Source organism: Balaenoptera physalus (genome assembly GCF_965194825.1).
Source record: "Balaenoptera physalus genome assembly, chromosome: 4".
Lineage (NCBI taxonomy): Eukaryota > Metazoa > Chordata > Mammalia > Artiodactyla > Balaenopteridae > Balaenoptera > Balaenoptera physalus.
The window spans coordinates 75260150-75276957 of record NC_138891.1 but is presented as its reverse complement, the minus strand read 5'-3'; the positions used below and the strand labels follow the sequence as shown (position 1 = coordinate 75276957).

General features: G+C 42.2%; 2 protein-coding genes across 5 annotated transcripts in view; both read right to left on the bottom strand.

Annotated features, from left to right (window-relative positions):
* Positions 1 to 6904, bottom strand: part of OSBPL11 (oxysterol binding protein like 11) — a 100880-nt gene extending 93976 nt beyond the window's left edge. The window contains exon 1 of one of the 2 annotated variants that reach the window (XM_082458606.1): positions 5958 to 6904. In XM_082458606.1, coding sequence (XP_082314732.1) covers positions 5958 to 6148 — 191 coding nt within the window. In that variant the 5' untranslated portion in view covers positions 6149 to 6904. The remainder of the gene's footprint in view (positions 1 to 5957) is intronic. The other variant, XM_082458605.1, reaches the window with a different exon arrangement.
* A 1775-nt stretch (positions 6905 to 8679) lies between these two features.
* LMLN (leishmanolysin like peptidase) overlaps positions 8680 to 16808 on the bottom strand; it is a 135052-nt gene continuing 126923 nt past the window's right edge. For all 3 annotated transcript variants that reach the window (XM_082458604.1, XM_082458600.1, XM_082458599.1), the window contains one exon: positions 8680 to 15250. In XM_082458604.1, coding sequence (XP_082314730.1) covers positions 14962 to 15250 — 289 coding nt within the window. In that variant the 3' untranslated portion in view covers positions 8680 to 14961. The remainder of the gene's footprint in view (positions 15251 to 16808) is intronic.

The window sequence follows — 16808 nt, the reverse complement described above, 5'->3', positions numbered from 1 at the left end:
GCACAGTGGTTAAGAATCCACCTGCCGGGACTTCCCTGGTGGTGCAGTGGTTAAGAATCCGCCTGCCTCCCGGGTTTCAGCACCAAAAAAATAAAAAAAACAAAAAAAACAAACAAGAAAAGAATCCGCCTGCCAATGCAGGAGACACGGGTTCGAGCCCTGGCCCGGGAAGATCCCACATACTACGGAGCAACTAAGCCCATGTGCCACAACTACCGGGCCTGCACTCTACAGCCCGTGAGCCACAACTACTGAACCCACATGCTACAACTACTGAAGTCCGTGCACCTAGAGCCTGTGCTCCGCAACAAGAAAAGCCACCGCAATGAGAAGCCCGCACACCACAACGAAGAGTAGCCCTCACTCGCCACAACTAGAGAAAGCCCGCGCACAGCAACGAAGACCCAACACAGCCAAAAATAAATAAAAATAAAATAAAATAAATTTATTTTTTAAAAAACTAAAAGTAGAGTTATCATATGATCCAGCAATCTCACTCCTGTGCATATATCTGGAAAAGACGAAACTCTAACTCAAAAAGATTCATGCACCCCAATGTTCACAGCAGCACTATTTACAATAGCCAAGAGATGGAAGCAACCTAAATGTTCATCAACAGATGAATGGATAAAGAAAATGTGGTATATATATATATATATATACAATGGAATACTACTCAGCCATAGCCATACAAAAAAATAATGCCATTTGCAGCAACATGGATGGACCTAGAGATCATCATACTAAGTGAAGTAAGTCAGGCAGAGAAAAACAAATATCATATGATATCACTTATATGTGGAATCTAAAAAAAGATACAAATGAACTTATTTACAAAACAGAAATAGACTCACAGACATAGAAAACAAATTTATGATTATCAAAGGGGAAGGGGGTAGGGATAAATTAGGAGTTTGGGATTAACAGATACAAATTACTATACATAAAATAAACAACAAGAACCTACTGCATAGCACAGGGAACTATATTCAATGTTTTGTAATAACCTATAATGGAAAAGAATCTGATATATATATATATATATATATATATATATATATATATATATACATACATATATCTGACATTTGCTGTATACCTGAAACTAGCACAATATTGTAAACCAACTATAGTTCAATTAAAAAAAAATGGCCAAAACCTCTGAACAGACATTTCTCCAAAGAAGATAATACAAATGACCAGTAAGTACATGAAGATACTCAACATTATTAGTCATCAGGGAAATGCAATTCAAAACCACAATGTGCCACCACCACCATTTCATACCCACTAGGATGGCTAAAACCAAAAAGACAGACAATAACAAATGTTGATGAGAAGTTGAAGAGATTAAAACCCTAACACACTGCTGATAAGAAGGTAAAATGGTGCAGCAGCTTTGGAAGATGGTCTGACAGTTCCTCAAAAAGTTAAACAGTGGCTTCCCTGGTGGTGCAGTAGTTGGGAATCTGCCTGCCAATGCAGGGGACATGGGTTCGAGCTCTGATCCAGGAAGATCCCACATGTCATGGAGTGACTAAGCCTGTGCACCACAACTGCCAAGCCTGCGCTCTAGAGCCCATGAGCCAAAACTGCTGAGCCCATGTGCCACAACTACTGAGGCCCGTGCGCCTAGAGCCCATGCTCCGCAACAAGAGAAGCCACTGCAATGAGAAGCCTGCGCACAGCAACGAAGAGTAGCCCTCACTCGCCGCAACCAGAGAAAAGCCTGCGTGCAGCAACGAAGACCCAAAAATAAAATAAATTAAAAAAAAAGAGTTAAACAGTTACCATATGACCCAGCAATTCCACTCCCAGGTATATATCCAAGAGAAATGAAAACATATGTCCACACAAAACGAGAACACAAATGTTCAAAGCAGCATTATTCATAACAACCACAAAATGGAAACAACCCAAATGTCCATCAACTGATGAAGAGATAAGCAAAACATGGTATACACATAAGTGGAGTATTATTCAGCCACAAAAAGGAATAAAGTAACGATACATGCGACAACATTTATAAACCTTGAAAACATTATGCTAATTAATTTTCTAAGTCTGCAAAGCCAAAGCCCAGGGTTTGAAGCACAGTCTTTACTAAATTTCAACCACTCCCTAAGACATAAGCTGAAAACTCCATTTTTTAAAACGGGATAGTAGCAAATTACAGGTAAGCAGTTGAATTTATGGCTCTCAAGTTCCAGAGAGAGCTGTTGAGGCCATGGAAAAGACTGAGATAACAAACAGAAAACATGAGCTTAAGAACAGAAGATGATGAAGTATCACATCAGCTTCTAAAGGAAAAGAGCCAAAGAAACCAAAGAAACGAAAAAGGAGCAATTAGACGACAGAGCAATAAAGGAGAAACCAAGAGAAGGTAATGTCAAAAAAGCCAAGAAAAGAATAATAACAGATACACTTGCAGAGATATCAACTGGAATAGGAATCTAAAAACATTCATCATTTTTAACTCATATCCTTGGTAAGGACAGAGCCAACTGTCATGGGTTGAGCAATAAATGAGGGTTAAGGAAATGGAGGCAGTTTGAGTGTAAACTGTTTTTAAGGGGAAAGGATTTAGGTTAGTTTTCATTATTGTTGCTGTTTTTAAAGTCTAGACCTTTGGGCCTCACAGGAAGAAGCCAGGGAAGAAGGAGCAATGCAGGACAATGGATAAAACTGTTTGGTCAGTGTCGTAGAGGACAAGGGGATAAATTCGACTGAGAGGTAGGCTGAAGGATTAGCTTTGAACAAGCCTCATTTAAGTAAACAGATATGTCAGTATGTAAATGCAGTAATGCGTTATATATCTGCATCCTTGGGGAAGAGTTCCACATAACTGAATTTTCCAGATACTTAAGGATTTTTTAAAACATTTTAGCTATTTTCCTTGAAATTGTTCACCACTGTATCTTACAGTTCTTTGCCTAAACAGACTGTGCTTTCCTGGATGACTTAAAGTCACTGTAACCATGATTATATTACTAGGAAGTAATACAGCTTAGTCTGCGTGTTAACTTTTCAAATCTTTGACTGTCCTATGCTGTCAGTTGCCATTTCCTGTTAAACTTCCCCTGATAACTTTTTTCATTTGTGCTTCCAACAGATTCTAGTTTGAAAATTATATAACCAGTAACTAATACCCTAAGTAAGGGATAATAGGGTCCTGAATCAAAGTATAGGAGTAAAGTATATGGCTTTATGACAGTGTTAAGAAACTTGTTTCACTTTTTAATTCAATTAAGACTGGGTTTCAAAGAGTTGAGGATGTCAGAAGACTGACCTCTGGCTACATGAAATATTATTTTATCTTGCTTCCTTAAGTCATATCAAAATAGCCCTGCCAAGTTATTGATAATTTTATATTGTTAGTCTTAAACCACAAAAGAAAAAGCATCATGCATTCCAAAAGTGAGCCTAGACATCTCACAGTAACTAAATATACTTTCCTGTCATATAATCACTTAACAATAAAAAGTTATAATCTTCTACACTTTGTTTCTGTGTGTTAATATAGTCATGCATATTTCACATATATGGATATTATTCATGATAAATGTATATCCTTCATGAAATCTTGACTTTAATCGCTTTCAAATTTCACAACTACAAACAGCACAAAACTAAAAAGAACCGAGAGCTAAGCACACAGGCAGTCAGTTAACCAAAATTTAAGAATTCATTCCTATAGTTCCAGTACCATGAGATATTCCAAATTCATTCATTCTTAAGATTCTGAATAATCCAGCAGTTCCACTTCCAGGTATTTATCTGAAGGAAAGGAAAACACTAACTCAAAAAGATATCTGGACCCCCATGTTCATTGCAGTGTTATTTACAATAGCCAAAACATGGACGCAACCTAAGTGTCCATCAGATGGACAATGATGATTGGACAAAGAAAATGTGGTATATATACACAACAGAATATTATCCAGCCATAAAAAAGAAGGAAAGCTAGCCATGTGCACCAACATGGATGAACTTTGAGGGCATTATGCTAAGTGAAATAAGTCACAAAGAAAAGACAAATACTGTGTTATCTCTCTTACATATGGGATCTAAAAAACAAAACAAAACTCATAAATATAGAGAACAGATTGAGGGTAGCCAGAGGGAGGGGTGGGTGAAATGGGTGAAGGTGATCAAAAGGTACAAACTTCCAGTTATAAAATAAATAAGTCCTGGAAATGTAATGTACAGCATGGTGACTATAGATACCATATAGATACCATATACTGTATCAAACATTTGAAAGTTGCTGGGACGTCCTGGTGGTCCAGTGGTAAAGAATCCACCTTACAACGCAGGGGACGCGGGTTCGATTCCTGGTCGGGGAACTAAGATCCCACATGCCGTGGGGCAACTAAGCCCACGTGCCACAACTACTGAGCTGGTGTGCCTCAACTAGAGAGCCTGCGTGCTGCAAACTACAGAGCCCACGCACTCTGGAACCCACGCACCACAACTACAGAGGCCATGCGCCCTGGAGCCTGCGCGCCACAACTAGACAAGAGGAAGCCCCACGCACCACAACTAGAGAAAGCCCGCGTGCTGCAACGAAGAGCCCGCACGCCTCAACGAAGGTCCCGCATGCTGCAACTAAGACCCGACACAGACAAAAATAAATAAAATAATAAATAAATAATAAATAAATATTTAAAAAAATAAGAAAGTTGCTAAGAGAATTCTCATTAAAAAAAAACTAACTCTGTGGTGACAGATGTTAACTAGATCTATTGGGGTGATCACTCCACAATACATACAAATATCAAATCTTTATGTTGTACACCTGAACCTAATATAATGTTACATGTCAAATATTTCTCAATTTGGAAAAAAAGATTCTGGATGGTTATACCCACCTATCCTTTACATATCAAAAACAAAACAAAAAATAAAACTACCATTGCTTCTCCAGTACTCACTTCCTGTTCCTTCAGTTTTTCATTCATATCAATGAAAATTAATAAATGTAGAATCTCTCAAAGACAGAGAGGTGTGAGTGGCCTGATCGAGTCAAACTGAAACATCTCACTAGTTTAGAGTTTCGGAGGCACTAGCAGTTGTACTTTTGCCTCTGTATTCAGATTATTTATGTACATCTCTCCTTCTAAATCGCAAACACCATGAGGGCAAGAATCTTTTCTGATTGAATGATTCCATCCATCACTGGATAAACATGTTTTGAGCACCTAGCATTTGCTAGCCTCCGGAGCGAGCTGAGTTCAACAGTCCCTACCCTCAACAAGCAAGCAAGGGAGGCAGACTTATTGTAAACAAATTACAATACAGGAAAAACAAAAGTGAGTATAGAATCAAATCAGAGAAAAAATTAGCTCTAGAGTCGTAGAGGAAGTTCAGGGATACATTTATGTGTTCTCCAAAAGGCCTTCAATAAGTACCTGTTGAATGAATGGACAAATGAATGAATTAAATCTTGCTAATCAAAGATGAGGGACTTCCCTGGTGGCGCAGTGGTTAAGAATCCGCCTGCCAGTGCAGGGGACACGGGTTCGAGCCCTGGTCCGGGAAAATCCCACATGCCGCGGAGCAACTAAGCCCGTGTGCCCCAACTACTGGGCCTGCGCTCTAGAGCCCAGGAGCCACAACTACTGAGCCCGCGTGCCACAGCTACTAAGCCCGTGTGTTGGAGCCCGTGCTCCGCAACAAGAGAAGCCACCGCAATGAGAAGCCCACGCACCACAAAGGGTAGCCCCTGCTCGCCGCAACTACAGAAAGCCCGCACGCAGCAACAAAGACCCGACGCAGACATAAATAAATAAATAAATAAAATTTAATAAAAAAAAAAAAGATGAGACCCCAGGTCCAAATGAAATGTATTAGTTACTTCTGAAGTTAGTGAATAAACGTCATCCTTCAGCAACTGCAGGAATGCAGACTCCAGCACACCCCGACCTCAGGCTATCACCGTGGAGAAAGGGCCGTACCTGTACTGCCAGCCTTTGGCACTGCCGCCTCGGCTGCTGCCGCTGCTGCTGCTTCCACCCCCACAGCTGCTGTTGCTGCTGTTCTTGTTCGGGGTCACCGCGGTGGCCAGGCCCTCCAGCCTTCCTTCGCTCTCGGAGACTTTCATTGTTGACACTGGTTCACCCCCCTGCATCTTAACTCCAAAGTCCATTTGCCCTTCTTGGGCGGGAGAGGACAACTCTGTAATTTTGTAAGTGATAAGATTTAAGATCTGATCTGAAGGTGATCCCAGTTGCTAAACCAGACGGGGGCTGGAGTAGTAATCATCAAATGGTCCAGGGGAGGAATACAAGCATTTCCCCCTGAAGGAAAACTTTTAAGAGGAGAGGGGTAGCGATGAGGACAGATGTCCTTTCAATATATATCTCCTTCTGGGCAAAAGCAAGGAGAAAAAAAATCACCCTGCCAGAGGATTTGGTGGCATGCTCAAAGGAGAAGCAGGAGCAGCGTGGGGAGGTCGCGGACTCTAGCCAGGAGTGCTGGGCGAAGGACGGACCACGGACGGGAACCCGCGGCCTGACCTCTGGGCTGACGGACTGACCCGCCGCGCTCCCTCTGCTCCTCCGGCCGGTCCTCAGCGGGAGGGTCCGGTCCAGCCCGCTCGCCGGTTCCCGCCGCAGCCCTCGAGAAAGAGCTGGAGCCGCCCGCGGCCAGCCCGGGAGGAGGGTCGGAGAAGGAGGCCGCCGAAGGCGGGACGCCGGCTCCCAGGGTCGCCTCGCCTCCAGGTACAGGCGAGCCGCTCGGGGCGACTTCCTCCAACGCCCCCGGCCCTGGGCCCTCGACTGGGTTCCCAGGGGCAGGACGAGTCCCTTGCACTCTCTCCAGCCCAAATGTGAAAGCCACCGCTGCGGCCGCCACCCCACCCACAGCCCCCCGGCTGGTCACCCGCCCGCCTGCTCTCTCCCCCCACTTCCCTTCCGGAGTAGCGTGAGCTCACTTCCCCCAGAGCAGAAGCCCCTGGCGCCATCTTGGAGCAGGGCACGGGGCCCTGAAGGGGGCGGAGCCTCGGCGATGGCTGTGCTCGGGCGGCGGCGGACTCCGAAGAAAGGGAGGCGGTGGGCAGCAGAGGGAGGAGGCGGTGGGACAACCAAGGAGGGAGAAACAAAGGAGTTAGTGCCCTACTGGAGGGTGACTTCCGGCCTTCCTAACCCGGGCCAGGCCTTCCATTTGAGGGCCCATTTCAGTCATTTTAGGAAGAAAGCTTAGAAAAATAATATCATTTCTATAAGGAATTACAAAACCATTTCTTCATTTTAGTTATTTTGAAAAAAAAAAAAAAAAAGCATGATATTGGCATAAGGCAAATCAGTGTTATAAATGAAAAAGAAACTGTCCTGGAAATTAGAGCTCTCATTATCAAAGTATCAAAGTATTCCTTCTGACCTCAGACAACTCGTTCACCCTCCTTAGACCTAGATTTTTGCATTTGTAAAATGAGTGTTTAGGTGATTTCTAAAGTCCCTTCTAATTGTAAATAATAGTTTCTAACAACATGACTTATGAATTGAATGTACACCATATGCGAAACACTATGGCAGAGGCAAAGAAGTATTACTCAAAGAAAGTAAATAAAGTAGTAAAGTAGATACAGATATACAGGTAATTAAGGCCATGAGGAAAATAAAAGGAGATGATATAGAAAATAAGAGAGATGGAATAGAGAACTTACTTTAGAAAGAACAGTTGAGGAAAGTCATCTATCAGGAGATGGCATTTAAAGTGAGAGAATAAAGAAACGTGAGGAAGCTAAGGGACTAGCAAGCTTTACATATTTTGGGAGATGAGAGACCTGGGACCTGGAGCATGGTGAATAAGAGAGTGGTGTGAAATGAAAGTGAAGAGATAGGCAGAGAAATTTGGATTTTATTGTAAGTGCAATGGAAAGTCATTGAAAATTGTAATAAAGGAGGACTGTGATCTGACCTATGTTTTTAAAAGATCTCTCTATTCTTTTCAGCAGATGGTGCTGGGACACTGGCTATTCACATACAGAAGAATGAAATTGGACCCCTACCTCACACCATATGCAAAAGTTAACTCCAAATATATGAAAGACATAAATGTAAGAGCTGAAACAATAAAACCCTTAAAAGAAAAACATAGGTGTAAATGTCCACAACCTGGGGTCAGGCAAAGCCTTTTGGATACAACATCAAAGCATAAGTGACAGAAGAAAAAGTAGATTGGGTTTCATGAAAATTAAAAACATTTGTTCTGTAAACCATACCATCAAGAAGTAAAAAGGCAATCCATAAAATGGGAGAAAAATATTTGCAAACCATATATCTGATAAGGGACTTATATCCAGAATATGTAAAGAGCTCTTACAACTCATTAATAAAAAGATAAATAACCAAATTTTAAAATGGACAACGGAACTGAATAAATGTTTCTCCAAAGAAGATATAGCAAAGGTCAATAACTACATTAAGAAGTTCTCAACATCGTTACTAACCAAAGAAACAGAGATCAAAACCTCAATGAGACAGTGCTTCACACCCACTAGGATGGCTACAATCACAAAGGTAGAGAAGGGAATTCCCTGGCAGTCCCATGGTTAGGACTCCGAGCTTTCGCTGCCGAGGGTGTGGGTTCAATCCCTGGTCAGGGAATTAAGATCCTGTAAGCCATGTGGTGTGGCAAAAAAAATATATATATATATATATTTTATATGTGTGTGTGTATATATATATATATATATATATATATACCTTTTACATACATAAATATATACCTTTTATATATGTAAATATATACATATATATATAATATATATATATATATATATATAAAAGTAGAGAACAACCAAACCAATGTTGGTGAGGGATGTGGAGAAATTGGAACCCTCATACACTGCTAGTGGAAATGTAAAATGTGGTTATATCCACACAATGGAATATTAGTTGGCCATGAAAGGAATGGAGTGCTAATATATGCTACAACAAAGACTGACTTCAAAAGCATTATGTTAAGTGAGAGAAGCAAGAAAGCAAAAGCCACGTAGTGTGTGCTTCCATTTATATGAAATGTCCAGAATAGGCAAATCTATAGAGGCAGAAGGTAGATTAGTGGTTGCCAGGCCTGGGAGGAAGGAGGAATGGGGAGTGACTGCTAATGGGTATGAGGTTTTTGAGGGGTAATAAAAATGTTTTAAAATTAGATTAGTGGTGATGGTTGCACAATCTTGTGAATATACTAATACCCATTTAACTGTACACTTTATTTTTTTTTAATATTTATTTGGCTGCACTGGGTCTTAGTTGTGGCATGCGGAATCTTTAGTTGCAGCATGCGGACTCTTAGTTGCAGCATGTGGGATCTAGTTCCCTGACCAGGGATTGAACCCGGGCCCCCTGCATTGGGAGTCTTAGCCACTGGACGACCAGGGAAGTCCCTAGCTGTATGCTTTAAACGGGTGAATTCATGGTAGGTGAATTAAATCAAAATAAAGGTATGGTTTAAAAAACAAACTCTCTAGCTGCCACATAAAGAATTAATTTTAGTGGGAGAAAAAGAGGAAGTAGGGAAAGTAGTCAGGAGGCTATTACAGGAAATGAAGTGAGAAGTGATGCTAGTGATAAGACTAGGGTGATGGCAGTCAGGATAGAAAAAAGTAAGTCCATCTAAACTGTATGGAGGTAGGAGTGGCTACGGTGCTGTAAATAGATTGGATTTGCAACAGTGCAGTAATATTCTTACAGGCCTTTCCAATTCTGGTCTTTTCTACACTTTTCACAGATCACAACTCTGATCATGGCCCTTTGAAACTCAGAACCTTCCAAAGACTTTTCATTATTTATGGAATAAATTCCAAACTCCTCTATCCAAGAAAAAAATAGCATGAAGTTTGTTGTAATAGCTATAGGATTTAAAGTTATCCTTTTATAGTCCAATACTGACTGAGATAAAGAGCTCTAAATAACCAATGAGTTCAGCCAGCTATAGAAGTAAGCCACACTTGGACTTCCCTGGTGGCACAGTGGTTAGGAATCCACCTGCCAACGAAGGGGACACGGGTTCAATCCCTGGTCCGGGAAGAACCCACATGCCGCGGAGCAACTAAGCCCGTGCACCACAGCTACTAAGCCTGTGCCCTAGAGCCCGCGTGCCTCAACTACTGAGCCTGTGTGCTGCAACTACTGAGGCCCGTGTACCACAGCTACTGAAGCCCATGTGCCTTGAGCCAGTGCTCTGCAACAAGAGAAGCTACCGCAATGAGAAGCCTGTGCACCGCAACGAAGAGTAGCCCCCGCTCGCCGCAACTAGAGAAAGCCCACGTGCAGCAACGAAGACCCAATGCAGCCAAAATTAAAAAAAAAAAAAAAAAAGAATGAACTAATTCCACTACTGATGAAATAAACAAATCCTGAAAGAATTTATAAAAAAAAAAAAAAGTAAGGCACCCTCGACCAAGATCATCCAGGCTCCAATCAAGGAAAAGAAGCCTTGTGAGTGTACACCTTCACTGGAGAAATGGCAGGTGTGAAGGATGAACATGCCAACCCAAGGATAAGGGACAACATAGAGTCTGGAAAAGGCCTCAGCTTTAGAGACCCAGAAACTATTTTGTCATTGCTCCCAGTGGTGATGAGACTTGGGGACTAGCCCACGCTAACCAAACGCACAACAGACTGATGTGTAGCAACTGCAAAGATAAGTGTTACTTAATAATGAAAAACACAGTACAGAGTACTCAAGTTTGGTGTCAGCACTTTCCATGAAAGAAACTCAACAGGATAAGCTAAATTATTACCAGAAGTTTACATGACTGTCATGGAATCAGAGCCAGGAGAGTTGATTGATAGATGTTTTATTTTATTTTTTTAAGTAAAAACTTTTTGTTGTTGTACAGTAGGGTCTGAGTCTGACTTTCATTCAATGTCTAAGGAGAAAAGAGGGCATACAATTTGAACAAGGGAAATAAAGAAAGGCACTTTTTTTAAATGCCTTCAAAGAAGGATATGTTCATCTCTTTGAAGAATTTAAGGTGCATTCCCCAGTATTCCAGCTGGATGATGGATCAATGCATCCTTCCACATGGAAAGAAGCTGCATAGCATAGTGGTCAAGAACATGGGCTTATGTGTCCGTGCACACGGATACTGATTGCATGCATGTGACCTTAGGCAAGTTACCTAAACTCTTTGTACTTGTTTCCTTGCCTGAAAATGGGACTAATAATATTTCTGCTATGGATTGAATTGTGTCTCCCGAAAATTCATCTAATCTCCAATCAACGTGATGATATTCAGAGATGGGACCTTAGGAGATAATTAGGTTTTGATGAGGTCATGAGCTTGGGGCCCCCATGATGAGATTAGTACCCTTGTAAGAAGAGACACCAGAGTGCTCTCCCTCTCTGTCTCACCTGGCCCCCTGCCATGTGAGGACACAGGGAGAAAGAGGCCGTCTGCAAGCCTAGAAGACAGTTCTCACCAGAAACTGGTGAGTTTGATCTTGGACTTCTAGCTTTCAGAACTGAGAAAATCAATGTCTGTTGTTTAAGCCATCCAGTCTATGGTATTTTGTTATGACAGCTGAAGGTAAGACAATCTCCCTTTTGAGTGGTTATCAGCATTAAATGAAATGACACATGTAAAGTCTGACACATGACATGCTACGTGCTTAGCAACTGTTAGCCATGGTTACTAGAAGAATAGGGTTTACCAAGTAAAATGAATGGTTGTGTTTGGTGAGGGCAACTTTCCCCTGGACAGCTCTGAAGACATCTGACATACTTCTATGGGAGAATACCAGCTTTGCCTCCCAGATGAAATGGAGTTTTCCAGAGGTAACAAAAGAGACCTGTCAGGGTACATAAATGAAGAGTCCTAAGAACATTGCCTGGAATCACCAGCTTGTGGGTGTCTGGGTGAAAACGCAGGCGCACGGAGTGATCCCTGCTTCAGTGTCACCCCCTCACAGAGGCCTTCCCTGACCACTCACTCTGTACAGAGTAGCAGCCCTCCCCATTTCTCCACCCTTTTGCCCTGCTTTAGTTTTCTTAAAAGCACCTGACATTATATGCTTTGTTGTGCATTTTTTGTCTGCTCACTAGAATGTAAGCTGTACAAGGAAAGAGTCAATTCTTTTTTCCCCCACCTCTGTCTCCCCAGTACTCAAACATCGCCTGGTACATGTGTTGAATGAATGAATGAATTTATGATAGTGGTTAAGGACACAAAATTTGGCATCAGTCTTCAAATCTTGGCTCTGTCACTTAGGACATGTGATCTTGGGCAAGTTACTTACCCTGGTGAACCTGAGTTTTCTCATCTGTAAAATGGAAATAGGATGAAATAAGAAAATATATAGGAAGTGCTTAGCACAGTGCCTGGCATCTAGTTAGCACTGAACCAATGCTGGCCACATTTTCTCTTTCTCACCCTGATGGGCAGAGGAGGGAAGAGTAATTTATTTCCCTGAAGCACAGGAGACCTGCTTTCTCTATGAGCCTGCAGCTGTGGCAGCTGGAATGAAGAGGTGGACAGGCCGCAGAGAAACTGGAGACAGGAGGGGAGTGGGGAGCAGTACTTAATCCCACGAGAGCTGCTGTGAGAATAAGGCTGTTCACCTGCAATTTCTATTTTTTAAAAAATGAAGGAAGGTGGGCTTCCCTGGTGGCGCAGTGGTTGAGAATCTGCCTGCCAATGCAGGGGACACGGGTTTGAGCCCTGGTTTGGGAAGATCCCACATGCCATGGAGCAACTAGGCCCGTGAGCCACAATTGCTGAGCCTGCGCGTCTGGAGCCTGTGCTCCGCAACAAGAGAGGCCGCGATAGTGAGAGGCCCGCGCACCGCGATGAAGAGTGGCCCCCACTTGCCACAACTAGAGAAAGCCCTCGCACAGAAACGAAGACCCAACACAGCCAAAAATAAATAAATAAATAAAATTTAAAAAAGAAAAAAAATGAAGGAAGGAAAAGAGAAAAACAGAAATTCTGAGAAGACAGAATGTTCACATTCACAGCAGATGTTACTACTACTGTGGTGAAACAAAATTTCAATGAACCAGGAGCCCCAACCTCCCCGCCTCCAGCTTAGACTGAAATCCTTAGCCATTTCCCCATCCAGTGGGGTGATTCAGCTGAAGGGCTGTAAGCTAGCCAGTGTTTCACTGAAAACACTCCCCTGCCAAGCTCAAGGCTCCTTGTGGGAGTTAAAGAAGCAGACACTCTCAGGGCTTTTGTTTGAGAGGAGGAAGGAACCTTGACGAAGAGAGACTGGAGCTGTGCTCAGAGTTTGATAAAATGATTTTTTTCCTCCCTTTCTTTGCCTCCCCCAGCACCTCTCCCCTGAATCCCTATTGAACCTGAAAGTATTTTGCTTAAATAAACAGTAGACAGTGACATTAGCTCTTCAAACTGTTATAAAATGAGAACACGGGTTCCTTCAATGTGATGTGCTCAGCCTGTCTGTTTTTAGACTCATTTGGCTAGTGCAGGTAGTGTTTTGCTGACAGAAGCCCATAAAAATGCAAAGTCAATGGGAGCCACATGACCTTTCCATCATCAACTGGTGAATACCCTGGGAAAGGAGAGAAAGAAAAGCCAGCTAATGCTTTATCATGAACCCACATGGGTGTGAATTCTGGGGGTCAGCATGCGAATTTACTGTTCCCATCAAGTAAGTCAGTTGACAAGAGAACATTGATTTACTTGACAGGATATGTGCCAACGTCCCTTTTGAAAACACCGCATCCCATCACCAAAACAACAACAACCAAAAAGTAAATACTAGGGTAGCATTTTTCAATATGTGCTCCACACAATATTGCAGGATATTAATAGGTGTTACTTGATTTAAATTTTTTCTTGCTGTGATTAGATACATTTGAAAAACACTGATTTTTTTTTTTTTTTTTTTTACACCGGTTCCTTTATTGCAGGGCTTCTTGGAGGATTTAATATGCTAATGTACATCATATATCTTTCTAAGAGAGACAGAAGGTGCAATATTTCCCAAAATTATTTGACCACAGAACTCCTTTTACATAGAACATCTCCCAGGAAGAGTATCCACAAAGTTTATAGGTTGGGATACCCTTAGAAAGCAAGTCGAATCTTATGAGGAAAGCCATCCAGATTAAATTTACCTTACTTTGCAAGTTTTAGCATCATTTCTCTCCACAACCTCCTCTGATTCTGCATGGCTTAGAATTCTTAGCATGAGAATAGTTCCCCTGGGTGGTGATTTTAGGATCAAGGTCTCAGATGTGGCCATAAAGCCCCTGGCAGGGAAGGAGTTGCAACTTCAAGGCCCTAAGCATTGAAAAGATGGTGTTTCTCATATATAATTCCAAATAAAAATAATACCAACCTGTGAAACAAATGAAAAAGAGCCCAACAAAGTTTGGATTTCCCCCATCAAACTCTGGAAATACTTGGAAGGGTGGGGCTTTACGGTGTGCCAAGCAGCTACCTAGTCTGCTCATTGGGTGGCCCAGCACTGCCCTGGAGAGACGCGCTCCCGCCTGGGAAAAGGGAGCTCCTAAGGACGCTCTTACTGGTCTACCCTTGTACTAATGGACTTAATTCAATCTCTTTCCCATCTGTGAAAGGAGACTCAGGAAGGTGAAGTGGTAGAAAGCTTGCAACAGGAAGGGAGCTAGAGATATCAGCCCACTGATGACAGGCCTGGGGCAACAGGGAATTGGGCCTAGTTTAGTTAAGTGGATAGCGGATTGTGTATTTGATGGTTTTGCCTTGGGCCCTCTTTTTTTGTCTTTTTTTTTTTTTTTTCCCAGTCTTTTTTTTAGTCTTTTGGTCTGAATAACTATCATGGATTCTACACTTAAGGTCTCTGTGGGGCTATGTTTGCATTTACATGAAGTCTTTAATGTAAATCTTTGATAAGCAAGAACAGACATAATCTGTTTCATATAAGAACTCCTCCATTCCCACCCCCCTCCCAGACTGTGAGCACCTCGAGGGCAAATTGCTAGATCCTGAGCACTTATCGTATATTAACGAATATATGTGGAATCTAGAAAAATGGTACAGATGAACTGGTTTGCAAGACAGAAATAGAGACACAGATGTAGAGAACAAACGTATGGATGCCAAGGGGGGAAAGTGAGGGTGTGGGGTGGTGGTGGGATGAAATGGGAGATTGGGATTGACTTATATACACTAATATGTATAAAATAGATAACTAATAAGAACGTGCTGTATAAAAAAATAAAATAAAATTCAAAAAAAAAATAGTGATGGTTTCTCCTTTTCCTCATCTTCTTGACCTGAAATGAGGTCTGCCTAGAGAAAAGGAGATTAAATGGTCTCAGATTTTCAAAGCCAATGAATATTGTTTCTTATTTCTTCTCTGAAAGCCTTCATTATAGTCATTAATTGAACAAATATTCGTTGCACATGAATTATATGCCAGGTACTCTGCTAACTGCAAAGGTAACAACCATAAATAAGACATAGTTTCTGCCCCCAAAGTCTATGTATAGAGCTGGGAAGGCAGATCTTAAACAAGAAATTTAAAATAAGTGAGAAGTGTCAAGATAGATGTATCGGCACTTCCCTGGTGGCACAGTGGTTAAGAATCCACCTGCCAATGCAGGGGACACGGGTTCAAGCCCTGGTCCGGGAAGATCCCACATGCCGCGGAGCAACTAAGCCCATGCGCCACAACTACTAAGCCTGCGCTCTAGAGCCTGCGAGCCACAACTACTTAGCTCGCATGCCACAACTATTGAAGTCCGTGCGCCTAGAGCCCGTGCTCCGCAACAAAAGAAGCCACTGCAATGAGAAGCCCGCGCACCACAACGAAGAGTAGCCCCCGCTCACCGCAACTAGAGAAAGCCTGTGTGCAGCAATGAAGACCCAGAGCAGCCAAAAAATAAATTTAAAAAAAAAAACTCACTTACTTAACAACAACAACAAAAAAAGATAGATTTATCAATAGTATGGAGCCTGAGTAGAAATAGATTGGTGGGTGGGTGGTTTTTTTGGTTTTTTTTTTTTAACCTAATGTAGCAATCAGACAAGGGCTTCTTCTTTTTTTTTTTAATATATATATTTATTTATTTATGTTTGGCTGTGTTGGGTCTTCGTTGCTGCGCACAGGCTTCCTCTAGCTGCGGTGATCGGGGGCTACTCTTTGTTGCAGTGCGCGGGCTTCTCATTGCGGTGGCTTCTCTTGTTGCAGAGCATGGGCTCTAGGTGCGCGGGCTTCAGTAGTTGTGGCACATGGGATTAGTTGCTCCGCGGCCTGTGGGATCTTCCCAGACCAGGGCTCGAACCCGTGTCCCCTGCATTGGCAGTTGGATTCTTAACCCCTGTGCCACCAGGGAAGTCCCAGAGAAGGCCTTCTTGAGAAAAGTGATATGTAAGCTTATAACTGGAAGGATGAATTGAAGACAGAGTGAAGCAATATTCCAGGTAGAGGGACGAACATGTTCAAAGATGAGAGGGAAGAGATATAAGAGGAACTTAAGGGCCAGGATGGCCAGGTATCAAAAGGAATATATCAGAAGATGAGTCTAGGAAGGTAGTGAAGGATCAGATGCCAGGCCAAGGAGAAATTTGGACTTTTTCTAAAACACAAGGGGAGCCATTGAACGATTCCAAGCAAAAGAATTAATTACATGATGAGATTTAGATTGTTTAATATATAATAACATTCTTTCTAGACCTAGCTTCTACTTGGACCTAAGTACACCCTTGCCCTGAATTAGGTTCTTAGGAAGGCTTCTGTTCCCATTCATTGCTGGATTTTAAGTAGAAAAATGACACCTGGCTCCACTGCCAGGTCTTGCAAGCCATAAGATACAAAAAGAAACTTCCAGCAAGGAAGTCTTCTTCC